The sequence below is a fragment of the Mus caroli genome, chromosome 7 (genome assembly GCF_900094665.2).
Source record: "Mus caroli chromosome 7, CAROLI_EIJ_v1.1, whole genome shotgun sequence".
Taxonomy (NCBI): domain Eukaryota; kingdom Metazoa; phylum Chordata; class Mammalia; order Rodentia; family Muridae; genus Mus; species Mus caroli.
The window spans coordinates 112,460,030-112,480,201 of record NC_034576.1 but is presented as its reverse complement, the minus strand read 5'-3'; the positions used below and the strand labels follow the sequence as shown (position 1 = coordinate 112,480,201).

At 42.2% G+C, this 20,172-nt stretch overlaps 1 protein-coding gene across 1 annotated transcript in view; it reads right to left on the bottom strand.

Annotated features, from left to right (window-relative positions):
- The window catches only part of Swap70 (switching B cell complex subunit SWAP70), a 62,165-nt gene that overhangs the window by 33,830 nt on the left and 8,163 nt on the right, over positions 1-20,172 (bottom strand). The window contains exon 2 of the mRNA XM_021167078.2: positions 6,173-6,313. Within this exon, the coding sequence (XP_021022737.1) occupies positions 6,173-6,313 (141 nt within the window). The remainder of the gene's footprint in view (positions 1-6,172; positions 6,314-20,172) is intronic.

Below are 20,172 nucleotides of genomic sequence, written 5' to 3'. Positions count from 1 at the left end.
CAAAAAAAAAAAAAAAAAAAAGAAAAGTGGAGGGAAAGAACCCACAGCCAAGGCAGTCCTTCACACACACTCATAAAAGAGGATGATGTACAGCATGTCAGAAAACAAACAAAAGAACAGGTTTTATATGGTGAGAATTATACCATAATGGAAAAAAATAATCGTTTTATGAAACATAAAACCAGAGAAAAGGTGTAGAGCCAGGAAAATGCAGACGGACAAGGAGAGGCTCTTGCTGTGGCCACACACATTTCTACCTTCAAATTCCTCCCTGAATCTAAGCTCTTTGTTATTCTAGCCCAGTGGTCCTCACCCTGCCTAATGCTGCGACCCTTTAATACAGTTCCTCATATTGTGGTGACCCCCAACCATAGAATTGTTTTGTTGCTACTTTATAACTGTAACTTTGCTGTTATAAATTGTAATGTAAACATCTCATATGCAGGATATCTGATATGTGACCCCAAGTGGGTCACAACCCACAAGCTGCTCTGGTTCATAGCAACAAACAAACCACAAATCCTTTCCAATATAAGGCCATATTGTATTCACATCTGAATCCCCAGTGTCTAGTATGCAGGGTTCATTTGCTCATTTGCTTAACTATTTGTAAAGGAGCCAAGTATGATGTTTTATGCCTATAATACCAGCATAACACTTGGGAGGACGGATGCAGGAGGACCGCCATGAATTCAAGGCCAAACTAGGCCTGCCTGGTCTACCTGGCTACAGAGCTTTTTTTTTAAGTGGTAAGCATTCACCAGGTATCAGTCACTGTATTCAAATTAGACAGCAGTGAACTGACCATGCGGGCACAGAATGCACATTCCAGAGGCTGAACCAGCTCCCTATCACTGCTGTCTTAACAGAGAAGCACAGAATGCTGAGAGAATTCCAGCTCACTCTGAAAGGGTGGGGCACTACCTAAGGAAGTGACTAGAGGATGAACAAGACAGGCTCTTTCTAAAGTGAAGGCCTGACCGGAGGGGGAAGCAGGAAGACTCTTGGCAATGAAGAGGAACAGAGAAAAGGCCAAAAACAGTCACACTGAAGCACAGCTCAAATGTCCACCAACTGATGAAGGTGTGAACAAAACACGGTATGTCCATGAGAGAATGGGAAGAGTGGAACTGAAGGAAGGGAATCTTTTTTTTTTTTTAAAAAAGAATGCTTGTTGCTCTTACTTCTTGCTAGGAACCCAAATTTAGTTCCCAGTCCCATGTCAGGTGGCTCATTATTGGTAACACCAAAGCCAGGGTTAATCTGATGCTCTCTGCTGGACTAAAGCACATGCATGTATAAATACAGGTGGGTGCGTACGTGTGCGCACACACACAAATAAAACTAAAATAAATCTTTTTTTAAAAAATTTTAAGGCAGTGGTGCCACACACCTTTAATCCCAGCACTTGAGAGGCAGAGGCAGGAGGATTTCTGAGTTCGAGGCCAGCCTGGTCTACAGAGTGAGTTCCAGGACAGCCAGGGTTACACAGAGAAACCCTGTCTCAAAAAACCAAAAAAAAAAAGGAAACAAGAGAAACCTGCAAGGTGACAGATGTCGGATACAAAAGCTGAACATGGGATGGTTCCATTCACAATGGACAGACTAGTGCTTGCCTAGAACTGTGGGGGAAGATACTATGAATGCTACTTGAGTGAGATTTTCGTTTTGGAAGGGAGTAACCAAAACATTCTAAAATTGGTTATGGTGATGGTTATACAAAACCAGCCATACTAAAAACCACCAAAATGTAAGGTTAAATAGGCAAATTGCATGGAATGTGAATTTTCTGCCAAAAACCCTGCTATTTTTAAACACATCATTTCTTTAAACCACATTGCTATTGCATTTACTGACCATGGTATTTAGGAGCATAAAGTCATTGGTGGCTCTCAGCATGAAATGCCTTATTCCCTCAAAAGTACACAGTCTTCAGCAAGGCATAGATAGAGGTGAGAGCCTATGAGTCTCTAGAGAGGTGCACATAGGACAATGGTCATCCTGAACAACTGAGTAAATCTGAGGTCAGACTGGGCTACATAAATTGTTTCAAACCACCTCCTCTCCCTCCAAAAAAAAGGGATTTAAAAATTTGATGAAAGGTAATTTAGCCATTATGGTCAATTAAAACTACTTAATTTTTCAGGCTGCAGAAACAGCTTAGGAGTTAAGAGCGCTGGCTGCTCTCCCAGAGGGCCTAGGTTTGATTGCCAGCACACACTTGGTGGTTCACAATCACCTATAACTCGAGTTCCAGGAGATCTGACCCCCTTCTGCTCTGCAGGGACACACACAGTATGCATACATACATACAGGAAAAACACCCATACATATAAAATAAAATTTTAAAACTTTAAAGTTTCTTTTTTTAACCTACTTTTAGAACAACATAGGTAGATGCAGTGGGAAAGAACATGGACAAGTCTGGGCTAAGGACAAATGAGAACGCTAGAGAGATGAGTGTAGCCATTAACAGAAGAGACCAAGGAACAGATGTTTATGGGGTTCAAGATGACTCTCTGGTTAAGAGCCCTTGCTACTCCTCGAGGAAACCCCAGTCCCCTCCCATCTGTAACTCGAGGTTTGGCGGAGCTGCTTCTGGTGTCCTCTGGCACGGCACGAATGTGGTGCACAAGCATGCATGCAGGCAAAATGCTCATGCACATAAAATAAATAAATCTTTTGAAAAGTTTTTAGCAACTTTGAAAAAGAACAGGTTTTATGTAGGAACTGTAACTACCACATGAGCAACAATCATGGCAAGAAAACATAGAAAAGGAAAACTGCAGAAATGTGAGGCCAGAAGAGCAGACAGGAGCTATGAGGCCCAGAGGAAACACCACTGAGCTGAGACGCTATGGTCTCTCTCTCTGTGCTCCTAAAGCACAGATGACAACAAACCAAAGCAGATTCTGCTGGAAAGCACGGGCATCCCCAACGTGAACTTGGCACATGGCTGGCCACTGGTTTACTGGTTTTAGTCGGACAGCCCAGATGAACCTTTAATACTCAAGGAGAAGAGTTGGCAACAGTGAGGGCCAACAAGCCCTGGATCTCATGGGAAAACGAGACTGTCTCAAACTCTGTGTAACTAATGAGACATAGTTTTTAAAAAGTAATATCCGAGCCAGGCAGTGGGGGCATGCCTTTAAACCCAGCACTCAGGAGGCAGAGGCAGGCGGATCTCTGTGAATTTCAGGCCAACCTAGTCTACACAGCAAGTTCCAGGGCTACACAGAGAAATCTTGTCTCAGAAAAAATAATAATAACTGACCAACATCTTCAATTATTTACCATCAAGTAATCCAAGTATAATGTTTTCAAAAATAGGAGGAGGGTGAGAGGGAAAGAGAAAGGAAAAAGAAGGCCTTTAAAACTAACAAACAAACAAAAAAAACTACAAAATTAATACCCAGGCAAAATATTTGGTAAATAACAACAGACTAGCTAACCATCTGAAGTCGCAGAAAAACTGAAAGTAAATTCTGTCAGTGTGACTAACATCAGGAATGTGTATCTGGCAGTAAATCCAGATGCCAAACACAAAAGCTACTTTAAGAAAGCAGGTTTCAATGTAATGCATTTCAGGGCCCAGACTACCCAGAGTAAAACTCCCAGGCAACAGCAGACGGTGTAGGGAAAGCAACCAGTGGACACAAAGAAACACTAAAGAGATCTTGAAGCACCTGAGACAACTGGGTGGGAGCCGAGATGGTCTGAGATTATTAGGTTTTCAAAGTAACTCCATCCCTGCTTTCAACCATCACATCCCCTATGTAGAAAATAATAATAAGAGTAGTAATAATAACAGTTCTGAAAAAGAGGATTTAGTCTTTAAGAATACAGTTTAAAAAAAAAAAAAACTGGGAGAAGTTAAATGGTTTAAGTTCAAATTCTGCTTACAGGACAGCAAACGGGCTCAGTGAATAAAGGTGCTTGCCACCAAGCCTGAAAACTGAGTTCAATCACCAGAGCCCACAGTGGAAGAAGCGCACGTCTACAAGTTGACCCCTAACCTCCACAAGCGCACGTACCCTCTTCCTCTTCATACAGACAATAAACACATAAAATGTAACTTTAAAAGTTGATCTAATCTATTTGCCCTTTATTGACTAAGCTACTTAGTCAGGGTCACCATGGGATCCAGCAAAGCTGTATGAACTGGAATAGCTCCTATTCCCATGCAGAAGGAGCAGCAATCCTCCTCCTCTTACCATTCCTCACACCACTGGATTTTTTCCTCCCCAACACAAATTTCAAAACAAGATGCTGATCTTTGCTGACCTGACCCCACTACATGGAAACCCTGCTGCTTTCCTTGGATGGGGTCAGCTTCAGCTCCAGGTGGCCAGACACACTATCCTCTCACAGCCTCACTGGCCGCATGGCAAGGCTCTGCTCCAATTCTGTTGTCTGCTGGGGAATGTTTTCTCCCCAGTTATAGGACTTTAAAGTATCAGACTATGAAAGTGTCTTAAAACGCAAATCTAAAACTATACTCCAGCAAGGGGACAAAGTTCTGTATCAGAGCACAGAATTCCAGAATATGAGGCCGGCAGACCATGCCCCGGCCACTGACTCTGCCCACGCTGATCCTGGTGCTGGAAAACAAAGCAATTTCCACAGACTTCTGAGAATTCCGTAATGTCTCATAACATTAATAACACAAATAATTCTCCTTACTGCCTACAATTTCTGTTTATTTTGATTTTAGAAATAGGGTCTTATGTAGCCCAGGCTGGCCTTGATTCCTAATCCTCATATATCTACCTCACAAATGATAGAATTAGAGACATTTGCAGCCACTCCCAAATGCTATCTATAATTTTTAAGATTATGCCTGGGCATGGTCGTACATACCTTTAATGCCAGCACTCTAAGAGGCAGAGGCAGGTGGATCACGTGAGTCTTGGACCAGCCTGGTCTACGTAGCAAGTTCTAGGACAGACAGGGCAACGTAGAGGGACCTTGTCTCAAAAAAACAAAAAACAAAAACACAAAAACAAAAACAAAAACAAAAAAAAAGGTATAGAGGGTTGGTTCAAACGTACCTTAGGGCATGCAACCTCAACCTGATGCTGCATCCCTTTAATACAGTTAGTTCCACACACTATAGTGACCCCCCCCACACACACACACACACCATGAAATTCTTTTGTTGCTACTTTATAACTGTAATTTTGCTACTCTTATGAATCGTGATGTAAATATCTGATATACAGGATACCTGATGTGGGACCTCAAAGGGATCAAGACACAAGGGTTGAAAAACCACTGCTTTAGGGTGTGTCTGTGACACCACTCCCAGAGAGGATTAATTTAGGAGAAATGGCCCATCCTGATGCGGGTAGCACCATTCCACTGGCTTTAGGCTTAGCAAAAAGGGGAAGAGGGAAAATGAGCTGAGCTCTAGCAGTCATCCTTCCCTCTAATCTGCTTCCTGGTCTACACAGATGCAAGCGAGCAGCTTCATACACCTCTGCTGCCACAGCTGCGAGCCCCTCATACTGCTAAGCTGTAGGTCATGATGAACTATACCACAATAAACCAGGAGCCAAAGTATCTCCCTCCTTAAGTTGCTTCTTGTCAGGCACTTGCACACAGTAACAGGACAGGAACTAGTGCTCACCTTAGAATAAGTCCACCATGCAGTTTGCTGTGTGATATCGACCCAGTAACAATAATTATCCCTTTACTATCCTGTTTGACTCCAGCACACTCGCTCTCTAACAACCACTGTCCACACTGAGGAACCCTACTTTCTAGGATAGGTAAAGCATCCTGAGAGAAGACAGACACAGAGTAACACAGACACATTTTTAATTTCAAAAAAGGAACCAACCTGGAGGAATCAGCTCAGCCTCCTTTCTCCCTATCTCCTGAGGCCTCAGCACCCAGCTTCTTTTTTGTTTGTTTGTGTTTGTTTTTCAAGATAGGGTTTCCCTGTGTTGCCCTGGCTGTTCTGAAATCCAGAGATCCACCTACCCCTCTCTCTGCCTCCCAGAGTTCTGGCACTAAAGTCATACACCACCACGTCTGGCTTCATACCTGGCTTCTTAATGTGCTCACCAACACACCAACAAGGGCTGCCCTGGCCCCACTTGATGCAAAAAAACAAAAAAAAAAGGAAAAAAAAAAAAAAAGCTGTGGGTAAAAACGGTTAGCATCATACCTTTTCCAAAATGAACTTGTTTAAATATGGCATGTAGCCCTGATTGGAGACAGGCCCCTCATCGTCATCCCTAAAGTGCTCCTCAAGGGCAACGGGGTCATGTGGAACCTTCAGCACCGTGCACAGGTTATGGGAAAGGACCTAAGAGGAGGGAAAAAAAAAACACTGTAAAGACACCTGCTTACCACCACGTAACACCTTACCCACGTGAACAACATGCTGCCCCTGCTCTAAGTAAAAGATGAGAAGAATCTACCCAACACAGGGTATGGCTCAAGTCTTTTCATTCCTTTTTTCCAAGATCTGTTTCACTTCAATCAAGTTTATATATTGCCTGCTCACCATGAGCCAGACCTCATGAAGGTCTGAGAACAAATACTCCTTGTCAATTTGTATTAACTAGTCCACATTATGGAGGAAAGGGGAGCAGGCACACTAGAATGCATTCAAAATTAAACTCTTCCCCTCGTCAACCTGCTTGGCCATGAGAATTTGTTTACAGAAACTAACAAATGCTGTAAAGCCTTTTGGAGAAGGTATCTGACCTAGACAAGACACAGCTGCTCTGGACTCAACATTTCCCATTTATTAGAAAGAACCACGGTAACATAGCCTTTGGGAAGCTCCAGCAGAAGACTGTGAGTCTGGAGTCAAATGGCCTGAGCCAGAGCACACACACAGGACTACTGCTGTGGTACAGTACCTAAGTGGACACTTAAGCACTCATGAGAGACTCAGCAAACTCACCTGTCTCAAGCTTTAAATTACATGAAGACCCAAGCAACTTCCATTTCGTTTGAACACTGAACAGATCGTATTATAAGGTTAAGGCTGTGCTAACTAACTACTCTTTGCCACATTCGCTGGACATAGCTGTGAATTCTAGTCCTTTAGCCCCAGAAGGAGGTGGATCTGAATTCAAGGTCAGCCAGGGCTATACAGAGAAACCCTGGCGGGGAGGGAGGGCGCCACATTCATCTACATAAGCACCTTCAATTTCATTAAGGAAGTCAACTTCTGCATACACCTATTTCAGTTAGGCCTTTTTAAGATTAAAAGTTTTAATCTATAAAAAGAGCATTTGCATATCTCCTTTCTATACTGGTTTTGTTTCTCAAAGCTTCATCTGTGTGGAGATCCTTTGTGCACGCTCTATCAATTTTAAGGAAGTCAATTTACTAATTGTCGTGGGTGCAGCAGTGCAGACGTTTACCAGCCCTACCGAGCAGGCTGAGTGGCTGTGTTCCTCAGACCCTGTATTCGCCAGTGGAGCCTCTAAGAGAAACACAATAGAGATGTCATGAAGCCTTGCACACCACAGTCAGCAAAATCCTAAATATGTTATTTCTTCTATCTATCCCAAAGAGATTTGTAAGGATTGATTTCAAGACCATAAAATGCTTAAAATGACAAAGAAAAATTCCTATATCAGGCTCAAAGACCATCCAAACATAAAAATCTTGGGACTTTACCAAGTAAAAATCCCCAACCAGTGGTTAAATTATGGTATGTCTATAAAACGTCAAAATCATGATGAAACTCACTGTGTACTGACAAGAAAATAACTCCACAATAAACTACGTGTTTTTAAGGGTATATAATATTCAAGTGTCACAAGATAAATGAAAAGAGAGAAAAAATAAGGAATTCCAAAGGAATACACAGGAAACTATTAACAGTGAGGGAAAGGATTTGGTTGGTGGAAGGTCGGGGACAGAAGACAGGACTCATAGCAGCTCCTTAAAAAAAAAAAATTCTTTGATTTTGTTGTCTAGGTTATTGTCTCCTGTTATTGGATTTGAACCCAGGGCTTTATGCATGACTAAGCAAGCACTCTACCTCTGAACTACACCCTACTCTGCACCTCTCATTTTGCTTAAGTACAAAAGAAAAGAAGGGAGGGGAGGGGAGGGGAGGGGAGAAAAAAAAGAAAAAGGGCCATGGCCTGGGAGATGGCTCGGAGAGCTTGCTGTTCACACATGAGCAATCCTGACACCCGGGATCTAAGGCAACTGTGGGCACATGAGCTTGTAACACCTGCCCCATGGACAGCAGGGATGGCAGCGGCTTGTAATCCCAGTGCTCTGGAGGAAGGTTAGGAGGGGAGCGTCAGGATAGACTAGCTGGAATTGGTTCTGGATTCAGAGTACAGAGCAGTTAAGGAAGATAACCTAGCATTAACTTTGAGCCACCAAAGCATATGCACCCATGTGTACACAAACCACACATACACACACACACACACACACTTTAGGATACGTGGGTGGGGGATCTGGGGATACAGCTCAGTTGGCGGAATACTTTGCTAACATGCACAAGGCCCTCTGTTTGATGTCCATCATGGCATACACTATGCACAGTGGCACAAGCTTATAATCCCAGCACTTAGACAGGACAATCAATTCACGTCATCCACAGCCAACTTCTGAGTTCAAAGCCAGCCTGGGATATCTGAGACTTGAGACCCCACCTTCTCAAAAAAAAAAAAAAAAAAAAAAAAAAGGATAAATAAAGGTGACAAGGTAAATAGAAACATAAAATAAGATGTGAAAATAGCTGATTAAAGCAAAGCTCTGCACTTCTGAACACTTGGAGAAGCAGCTCAGAAGTTAAGAGTACTCACTGCTCTTGTAGACCTGGGTTAGATTCCCAACACCCATGCGGTGGTTCACAATCATCTCTAACTCCAGTTCCTCTCTGGCCTCCTTTGGCACCAAGCACACATATGCTACACAGACATTTATGCAGGTAAGTCATTCACACACAAAATAAAATGAATAAACCTAATAATTTTTTCTTAAATATTTTTAAAAATAAGATTAAATTTTTAAAAATTAAGCAAAGCCCTCAGAAAACGCATGCCTGCTCTATTCCCTGCATCTGAGTTTCACAGATTCTCCACTGAAAGTTCTGCCTTAGGCCCTGAACACCATCCTTCTCATCTTATAAATAGAAAGAAAGTACTAACTCAAAGAGTTTTGAGTTTTCTCGACTAACACTAACACACAGAACTGAGACCAGAACTCGGGTTTCATAATCTCTTGTCTAGCACTGTCTAGTAATAAACTTAGTTTTTCAGTTCTCTGAAAAGAATGCTGTTCCTGGGTATTTCTCCCATAGAACCCCTCCCACACTCAGGAGTTCTTATTTTCCCTAATAAATCTGTCTGCCCTACTTTCAAGAAAAGAAAAAGGAAAGAAAAAGAAAAAGAAAAAGAAAAAGAAAAAGAAAAAGAAAAAGAAAAAGAAAAAGAAAAAGAAAAAGAAAAAGAAAAAGAAAAAGAAAAAAAATGGGCTGTTTGTATGTGGAGATGCATGGTTTGGCCCAACGACCCTGAAGATTGGTGAGAATGTCTAAAGTTCTCTTTGAACGGCTGAACAGCAAGGATGGCTGTTTACCTCCCACTACCATGAGGGCTTTCTTTCTTTCTTTCCTTCCTTCCTTCTTTCCTTTTTCTCCCCTCCCACTCACTCCAGCCCCGCTTTCTCTGGCCCCACTCACTCTGGCCCATAGGTTTGGATTTTTTGTTTGTTTATTTGTTTCTCATTAAGGATGGTTGTGAGCCACCATGTGGTTGCTGGGATTTGAACTCATGACCTTCGGAAGAGCAGTCAGTGCTCTTAACCGCTGAGCCATCTCACCAGTCCCCCCCATGGGAGTTTTCTTAACAACCTTTCCATACTTACTCACGCTATAGTAACAGCGCTGTGGAGGAGACCCGGGTCTCAGGACCCACAATATAAAATGAGGAGATGGGCTCAGTCTAAACTTTGGAAGAAAAAAAACCACAATGATTGTTAACCCAAACTCATTTCAATTCTACAAAAAAAGCTATAATTTAGATCAATGGGTCAGCTTTGTTATTGTTTCTTTTTTTAATTATATAATAAGGCTGAGAAAACACAGTATTCAGAAAGATTAACAAAACAATGCAAAGTAAGTGAAAAACTTTCTAAAGGGATATTATCTCTAAAACTTTCATCAACAATTTTTTAAAGACCTAGACAACATCTCCTTTTTCTTTGATTTAAAAAAGTATAAAGAAATCAAAATTCAGGCTTAGGAAGTTCCTCTGTCAATAAACTGGCTTGCTTCTCAAGACCTGAGCTCCATGGCCAGCCCCATGCAAGTGTCATGGTGCCACTTGTAACCTCAGCACTGGGGGGCAGACATGCAGAAATCCCTCAGGCCGGTTAGCCTACTAGTCAGGCCTAATCTGTGAGCGCTAGAACAATGAGGGACCCTGTCTCAAAAGAGGTAAACAATAAAAAAAAAGAAAAAGAAAAAAGGAAACATTCTGATGTCCAAAATACAAGCTGGTAAAAAAGATTGGAAAATTAGCCCAGTGGTGGCATTCACCTTTAATCCCAGAACTCAGAAGGCAGAGACAGGTGTATCTCTGTGAGTTCCAGGCAGCCTGGTCTACAGAATGAGTTCCAAGACAGCCAGGGATACACAGAGAAACCCTGTCTTGGTAAAAAACAAAAAACAAACAAACAAACAAACAAAAAACGGTGGGGGTTGGGGGAAGTAGCTACTTTTACAGATGAAGATGTTGAATATGAAGATTAGGAGATGTGCCCCAAATCAATCTTGCATGTCAGGAACTGGGATTAGAACCCAAGCTGCTCACTCTGGATTCTTTCCTTGGTGTGCCACCTTCTCTCTGCTGGCAGACTGCCTTGCCTATGAATGGTAACTCCAAAGACATGTGTGCATGTTGTGCCTAGGCTGCAGGGTGGGTAGTGACCCAGATGACTGGGACTAACCCTGTGGTGAAGAACTACTGCAAACCCAGAACCATTCCTCCCAGCACAGGCCTGCGAGGAAACCACGCCCAGAGGCATTAGCCCTTTCTCCACAAGGAAAAGCACAAAAACAGATCAAACAAAAGCAACCAGAAGCAAAAAAGACTACAAGTCCCTAATTTGTAAAAGGATTGCCATGAGCTGTTCCTATTAGAGTCTTTACAAGTTGCTTGGGAAAGCTGAATTTATCCCACTTCAAATACTTGCTCCTCCAAAGCCCATTCTTTTAGCACCCACACGATTGCTAAGCAACTTTGCTCCCAGTCCCCTAGTAGGAAGAATAAATCATTGTTACACAAGAAAATATCCACATCCATGCCAGAAACTCATCTCTCTAAGCCCTTCGTGGCAGCCTGCTGCTGGCCCTGTAGAGAGAGCCTCTGCTCTGAGGCACTGATTCCGTGTGTGAGTGGCTGCTGTGCAGGGCTTGCAGTTATCCTTTTGAGTATTTTCCCCAGTTATCATAAAAACAAAATCACGGATGGTGAGCAACTAAACAGTGTTTTAACACACACACACACAGAGAGAGAGAGAGAGAGAGAGAGAGAGAGAGAGAGAGAGAGAGAGAGAGAACTACTCAAAGTTTACCCTCCTCCCTCCCAAAGATGTAGAGATTCTAAAGAGTTCTTTGAAATTACCCGGAGTCACACACAGCTTCCCTTTACAGGATGTGCGTAATGGGCAAGATTCAGCACTGAGAAAAAGGGGTGGGGATCTCTATTCCAAACACTTGTCTGAGTTGGCACAATTATAGAACTGTAATTCATAATGAGTGATCTTTTTTAAACCATGAAAATCCCTGTCTCATTTATAAAGTTTCAAGCTAATGGCAAGTTACCAGAAATTCCTCCTAACAAAGAGTCAGAATGACCAACTTCCTACCTCAACTATGCCCTGCCTTAAAGGCATTGTCTACTAAAAGTTCTGCCCCCTTTCCACATGGAGTCATGTTCCCTTTCTGCCAACAACCTTTCCCCCTGCTTATCCCTGCTGTGTCTTACCTGATTTTTTTCAATTATCTTCATTCTATTAGCCTCAACACACACACACACACACACACACACACACACACACGCACACACGCAAAAAAAAAAAAAAAAACCTCACCTCAGTTCAAGTACAATCAATCACCATCCTAGACACTTTTACCATTTTACCAGATAAATCTTCAGGTGCTACTTATATTGTCTGAAGGTCACCAACAGCTAACAGATTTAGAAGCCAGTGAAATACCAGAGCTCCACACATAAGTCTTCCCACAAGCCAGCTCAGTTTAGCTGTCCGGCCTTAGCTTTTCCTGTGACACTGCACAAACACTACAAACCCAGCCAAGCAAGTTCACTCACTAGATCTCAGGCAAACGCTGCAGCTCCCCTTTCCTGAGTGAGGTCCACTCACCTCCATTTCTACCTGAGAACTAGCTCTTCCTAAATGCCCAAAGTCTCTTCTCAAGCTGGGTATCCCAAGCCATCTATAACTCTTGCACTACACAGTTTCATAAGCTTTTCTCACACAAGATCAGACAGACATTCTGAGAACAGTGCCAATATTTCACCCTCACTACATACCCACAGTACATGCTGACCAATATCTGCAATGCTTTCAATAACAGCCGAATGAGTTCTTAATAGTAAAACTCTTTTTTTTTTTTTCTTTTTTCTTTTTTGGTTTTTTTCGAGACAGGGTTTCTCTGTGTAGCCCTGGCTGTCCTGGAACTCACTTTGTAGACCAGGCTGGCCTCGAACTCAGAAATCCGCCTGCCTCTGCCTCCCAAGCGCTGGGATTAAAGGCATGTGCCACCATCACCCAGCAACTCTTAATATTTTAATAATGACAATCATTTTAAAGTCCACTCTTTCTGGTTTGGTTTGGTTTGAGTTTGAGTTTGAATTTGAGTCTGGGTCTTGCTGTGCAGACCTTAAACTCATAGCAATCCTGCTGCCTCCACCTCTGGCATTACAGGTGTAAGCCACCTCATTCAGCATTCTATTTCTTTACTTCACAGATAAAAAGACTGAGGCCCAAGACTTGACCTAAGTCACCCAGTCATATGCAACAAAGAAGGGACTAGAATCCAAGTCTCCCAATTGTTCCACAGTTGACCTAGACTAGAAACAAGCCTTCAACCCACCCACCTCCTTCAGCACTGGTCATTCTTCATAAATCTGAGGAAGTATCCACCAACACACCCTGCTTAACGAGGCACAGCACAGCAATTATTCTGTTCCCAGTGCCAGTGGGGTCTCAGATCACTATCTGAGGTCAAGGAAGAAAGCTCAGCATGCAACTGCTTTCTTCTGCATGGCAGAGAACAAGAACGATAGAGCCAAGGGAAAGCATAACCCGGAGGGTGTCTCACTTACTCTAACTAAAAGCATGTCTTGATGCCGTCCACAGGATATGCAACACTGAATTATGAATGTGCCCCTGGATCACACACTAAATGAAAAGCCCTTAATTTTTTGGTAAATTCGTCAACTTCACCAACAATTTACCAGAAAGCACTAGTAAATTTCATCTCGTAAGTTTTAAAATTTCCCTTTCAGAAAAATAGATACCCAAGCAAACAAAAAGCTTAATGCCACAATATCCAAACCACTCTCAGAAATAAAAAATAGAAACAGGAACATATAATAGGAAAATGAGCCATGAACAGGGATAGGAAGCTGATAAAGGAAACTGAAGACTAAAAACATAAGACATTTTGCAAGTTTAGTTCAAGACTGGACAACTGAAGCCTAAAGCTGATTGTTGTGTGTGATTTTTCTGGTATGTCCTACTATCTCTCTACATTTTAAATTTTTTATTATGTTATTTATGTATGTGTTGGGGTGGGGACTAGGCAGAGGGTATGCATGTCACAGCACACATGCAAGTCAAGGATAAGTTGGTTCTCTCTTTCACCATGTGGGTCCCAGAGATCAAGCCGGTTGTCAGGCTTGGCAACACCCCCACTGTGTCATCGTACTGCTCTCTACATTGTATGATGTACTTGTAGGAGGAGAGGCACACATGTACCACGGTGGAAGAATGGAGGTCAGAGGACAGCTTTCAGGAGTAAGTTCTCTCCTTTCCATCATGTGTTTTCCAGAGAGCATTCCAGAGATTGAACTAAAGTCATCAGGGTGGGCAGCAAGTGTCCCCCATCTCCCACTGAGCCATTCACCAGCCCTCATCTGTCTGTATTTAAGTGAATTTTTAAACACAGTTTGTTAGGGTAGCAGCTTTACAAGGAAACTCCACTTAAGGAGTTGTAGCTGAGTGTGGTGTGGCATGCCCCTTTAATCCCAGCACTCAGTCGGCAGAGGCAGATGTCTGAGTTCCAGGCTATCCAGGGCAACCTGGTGAGACCCTGACTCATAAAGAAGCCCTAAACTATATATATTGCATGAAGATCATCCTCTGAATTGCTTCTTGTTTTGTTGTTTGTTGTTTTTGGAGGGGTTGTTGTTGCTGTTCTTATTCTTGTTGGGTTTTTGGATGGTTGCTTTGGTTTTTGTTTTGTTTGTGAGACAAGGTCTTTTAAAGCCCAGGCTTGCCAAGGATGAGTGTGAACTCTAGATCCTTCTACCTCTACCACCAAACACTGTGATTACAGGAATGTGCCAGCCACCTTGCCCAGCCACGGTTCCTATTTCTGTGATTTCATGTCTTGTAGTATATTACAAAGATTAACTTCTACCCTATTCTTCACTTGAAAAATTGAATCAGTAAACAAATAAAAGATAGGAGAAGACACCTAACCTTACTAATGTAGACTAAAATAAGCTTCCTTTTTGCTGAATAGCACAGATACTTAAGCAGCTACCATAGTATCTACTGCTTACAGACTCAGTCAATGCCCAGTGCTGGAGAAAGCAGAGCCACTCTCCTGACTCCAGCATGACTGACAGGTGGGAATAGATGATCATTTGTGTAAGCAGAGACAACAGGGAAGTGACCTATGCATTGTAGCATGTTTGGCAATGTGTTTGAAGGAAAACAAAAACATCTAAAAATCCTATGCATGAAAAACAGTAAAATAAAACTTAACACATCAACACTATGGATCAGTTCACCAGTGTTATAAAGAATGACATAGGTTTAATATTGAAGGATATAATCCCAACACAACGCTATAAAGGGAGATCACAAAAGCACATGAAACATGATCCTGCTTACATCAAAGCATATATGTTTGTCCCAAATTACACATCACACACGTACACACACCCCTGCATATCGGCACACACATTATGTATTCAAAGATAGGAGTATTAGGAAAGATAATCACTGAAGCCTGTCGAGCAGTGTACACCTGTAATTCTGGCACTGAGGAGGCTGAGGCAGGAGGACTGCCAAGAGTTTAAGATCAGTCTTGATCCCATAATGAGCTCCAGGTGAAAGAGTGACTTCCTGTCTCAAAAAAGGAATCATCGGTGAAAGCAAAATTCCAGTAAGCTTCTAGTCTGTGACTTGAACCCCTGTGCACACTCCTTGTGCACAGGGTCTTTTATCCATGTGTGCAAACCTACCCCCCACAAACAAACAATAAAGTACCTCATGAGAGACGTAGCCAACACACATTGCTAAGTCAAGAACACTTGACATTTTTCCAGGTTTTTTTCTTTTCTTCTCCACCATTCTTACATGTATGTGCGCCTTTCATTTCACTATAGTTCCAGAAAGAACTTCAACTGCAGTCTCTCCTTCAGATAACTTGCAGGGCTATTAGTTATTGACAGTGCTAGAGCCAGGCAAGCACAACTCATCAGGCTTGAGATCTAGTGTGGCAGCCTCACTCCTTACACAAGTACAGCACCTGCCTGGTATGCATGATGCCCTGGGTTGAACCCCACATGGGGATGGGAGAGACCTCAAATACAGACTTCTAATGAAAGGGAGGGGTCTATAGTAGGAAAGAGTTGTGAGGTAGCCCAAATTATTACCCTGTTCTCCAGGGAAAAAATCTAAAGCCATAGTGTATAGTCAACTAATAACCAAGATCTCGAGTCTGAGGTTTACCTCTGCTGTTTTCTCTTCTGGCCTCCTGCCTCCATGTGTTGCCTACAATATGATTTCTGTCCCTAACAGTCTCCCAGCTAATCTGTGCAGAGACAATTCCAATATCTCCCCAAAAAATGCATGAAACTGCAAACAGTCCCAGATCCCAAATATACATGTTTTCTTCATGTATCAGTGATAAAATTCAATTTACGAATTAAGCCCAGCAAAAGATTAACAATAACTTTGATGATGATGATGATGATAAATAAACAACTAGAGCAACACACTATAATAACTTATTTGAAACTTGTGAACTGGGGCTGGAGAGATGCTCAGTGGCTAAGAGCACTGACTGCTCTTTCAGAGGTCCTGAGTTCAATTCCCAGCAACCACATGGTGACTCACAACCATCTGTAACAGGATCTGAAGCCCTCTTCTGGTGTGTCTGAAGACAGTGACAGTGTACTCACATATGTAAAATAAATGAATCTTTTTTTTCTTGGTTTTTCAAAACAGGGTTGCTCTGTATAGCCTGGCTGTCCTGGAACTCACTCTGTTAAGACCAGGCTGGCCTCAAACTCAGAAATCTGCCTGCCTCGCCTCCAGAGTGCTGGGATTAAAGGCGTGTGCCACCACCACCTAGCGTAAATAAATCTTTTTTTTTTTTTTTTTTTTTTGGTTTTTCGAGACAGGGTTTCTCTCTGTGTAGCCCTGGCTGTCCTGGCACTCACTTTGTAGACCAGGCTGGCCTCGAACTCAGAAATCCGCCTGCCTCTGCCTCCCGAGTGCTGGGATTAAAGGCGTGCGCCACCACGCCCGGCAGTACCCTACATCTTAATCTTCCCATTTAACAGAAAAATATAGAAGTAGAGGGGTAAGGAGATGGCTCCCTGGCTAAGACCGTTGAAACTTCACCACCTTGGTTCCATCCCAGAACCCACACAGCAGAAGAGTCACCTCGTGCAAGCTGTGCCCCGACCTCCACAGACAAGACATGCCAATACATGCGCATACTCTCTCTATTGACAAAGTAAATAAATGAAGATGCAACTAACAGAAAATTCCCAAAGCTGCCCAAGTAAAGGACCTCAGAATTTTAATCCAGTGCAATCTACCCAAGTCTGTATAAAACAGTTCTTAGTCTGTCACCGAGATGTCTCTCAACCCGTGTAACAGCTACCTCACTGAGCATGCCTCATCCTATGGTCGGGAAGAACTGCTGGGGCTGTACTCCCTGAGGGCAGGCTGTAGCTTTCCTTCCACAATTCAGTGAAATGTAATACCTTCTTCCAATGCTGTCTCTACAATCAATGAGAACTCTTTTGGTTTTGCCGGTGGTGGTGTTTTGGTTTTTTGCTTGGGGGTTGGGGGGTAGGAGTTCTGGAACCAAGAGCCTTCTGTATACCAGACAAGTACTCTACCACTAGGTCATACATGCCCTGGCTCCAGAATAGCTTTTTTTACTATCTAGTGTCATTTCTGGCTGGCCCACCGTGCACACATTTATTAGTCTTCTAATTCAAAGCAAATGTAACAAAGCTAATTATTCCTAAAGAGACAACAGACACTGAAGGCTAGAAATGTTCCATCTTTCTTCTTCCTGTAAGAAAGTTAGCATATATGGAGTTCCTAACCAGTGCTTTTCCTCTCAATTGCTGAGAGCTGCAGTGTCAAGTAGACTTGGAGCACAGAAAGGACTGTGAATAAGTGACAGAACTCGGAGTGAGGGCATCCTGGGAGTCCGTGAGTTTTAGGCCAGGCTGGGCATAACAGTGAGAACCCCATTTCAGGAGGAAAAGTCAGGCATAATGGCTCACTACTATAATCCCAGTACTGGGAGGCTGAGGAAAGAGGGTCGCCTTGAGTTTGTGCCAGTGTAGGGTACACAGTAAGTAAGTTCCAGGCCACAGTGGACTTTGTCCAAAGAGACTTTGTCTCAAAAAAGAAAAGAGTGGGATGAGAAGAACTAAAGGATGCTGAGACACAGGCTGCGTTACTGTTGTGAGGAGACATGAGAGAACTCGGCTGTTCTGATCTACTACTCTACTCGCCACTCACAGAAGGAAGGTTCTGAACACCCCTCAGCAGGACAGGAATGGGAAACACCTATCCAGAGGAAGGAAGCTTAGAAAGCAGGTAACTCTACTTCATTACTGCATCCCTGTGAAACTGTGGTGAGACCCAAAAGACACAGGAAGTGAGGCTCATGAAAGTTGTAAACTCGGAGGTTTTTGTGTTGTTGTGGAACTCTGTAGACTAGGTTGGCCTTGAACTCACAGAGATCCACCTGCCTCTGCCTCCAAAGTGCTAAGATTAAAGGCCTGTGTCACCACTGCCTTGTAAACTCTCAAGTTTTTTTTTTTGTTTTTTTGTTTTTTGGTTTTTCGAGACAGGGTTTCTCTTTATAGCTCTGGCTGTCCTGGAGCTCACTTTGTAGACCAGGCTGGCCTCGAACTCAGAAATCCGCCTGCCTCTGCCTCCCGAGTGCTGGGATTAAAGGCGTGCGCCACCACGCCCAGCTCAAACTCTCAAGTTTTAAGACCGGAAATGCCAGGTTAAAGTGGACAGACAAAACCAAAAATGGTGCCCTGAGATTCAAGTATTATCTTCAATAAGACAAGAGTTTACATTTTTTAAATTTTATTTATTTTTGGTCTACAGATCAAATTCCAGGAGAGCCAGGACTACAAAGAGAACTCCTGTCTCAAAACAAAACAAAAATAAAAACAAACAAAAAAGATGTATTGTATTGCATCAGGGTCTTACACGTATGTATATATGTACACCATGTACGTACCTGGTGCCCATAGAGGCAAAAGAAAGCATCAGAGCCTCCCTAGTTAGCCCCGCCCACTTGTATATTTTTAAGCACCAAATTTCCAAGTTATCACACTGAAAGTTTTCTAGCAAAGCATGAAAAACAGAAATAATTCATAACTCACTCCTATCACTTTAAGATTTGGAAATATCTGATGTTCTTTTTATTTAGAAAGCTATCTTTATTCTTGTGTTTTGGTAAAATATTAAAACTATTTTCAGAGACTTATCGTCTCACTGTGTAATCCAAACCAGGCTTTCTCATTCTCAGGCCTGTCTCAAGCCTGTGGAGTCCTGCGATTACAGGCAGGGGCCACCACCTTTTAGTAGGCTCACTCACAATTCCAATCCCCCAACTTTGCTTCTGAAAATGAGAATTTTTGGTTTCCCACTATAGCTTTTACCTTAGTGGTTAGCAGAAATAGCCAGTAGGGTTAGAGATTCAGTACTATTCACAGCAAGAACATGAGAATTAACCACGGCTTTGTGTGCTGGGCGTCACAAAGGCCTTTACAGCTATTTCCTTCCTTTAAGTTTTCAACTGATTACTCTTGCCTGGCTCAATTACTCTAAAATCCATGTTAAAATTTCTGAAGCTAGATGCCTATTTGGAAACAAAACACAAAGTATTATTCAAAAGATATGCAAACCAGTACCAAGGTGAAGAATAAAAAAAAAAAAAAAAACAATTGATTCAAAACTTCTTCAAGCCTAATGGTTCAGTCCTGTAATCTGACCTCTTGGGAGGCTAACAGATGCATTGCTGTGAATTTGAGGCCAACCTGGGCTACAGGATGAAAGCCTATTGGGGGAGAATATGAATGAATATCTATCATTGAGAAAATAAGATGCAAACTACCCATATTGTCCCTCTAAACGTGATCTGTATTTAAATCTTCACTATACTTGTAAGCTCTTCAACTTCAAAAACATACCAAAAAAAAAAAAAAAAGTGTTTCTAAAAACAACAGGATCAGAACAGGGCCAGTACACTTATTTTAAGACATTCACAGCACTAACGTGTAATTCACACTGAAGCCATAATTGTAAACTAAACTTTATAATAGAGGTTGCAAAAATATCACCAGAGTTATATTTAAGAGAGAAACCCTCACTATATAACAGTAAGAGTATTAAATTAAGGCACATTGTGAACTCTGGAAGGAGAATAAAGGCAGAGATCTAGTGTGGGCTGGGAGAGACTTCATGCCATAAATGCCCTTTTTTTTAAGTCTTATGAATTTTATAGCATGTGTATATATGATCTATGACAGTTCCTCTTAAATAGTTAAGTAATTGCCTTTATTATTGTGTTGGCATTATATATAATTCTTAGCAAAAACAACCAGTGAAATGCTAAATAATATGATTCATAGTTTTTTTTTTTTT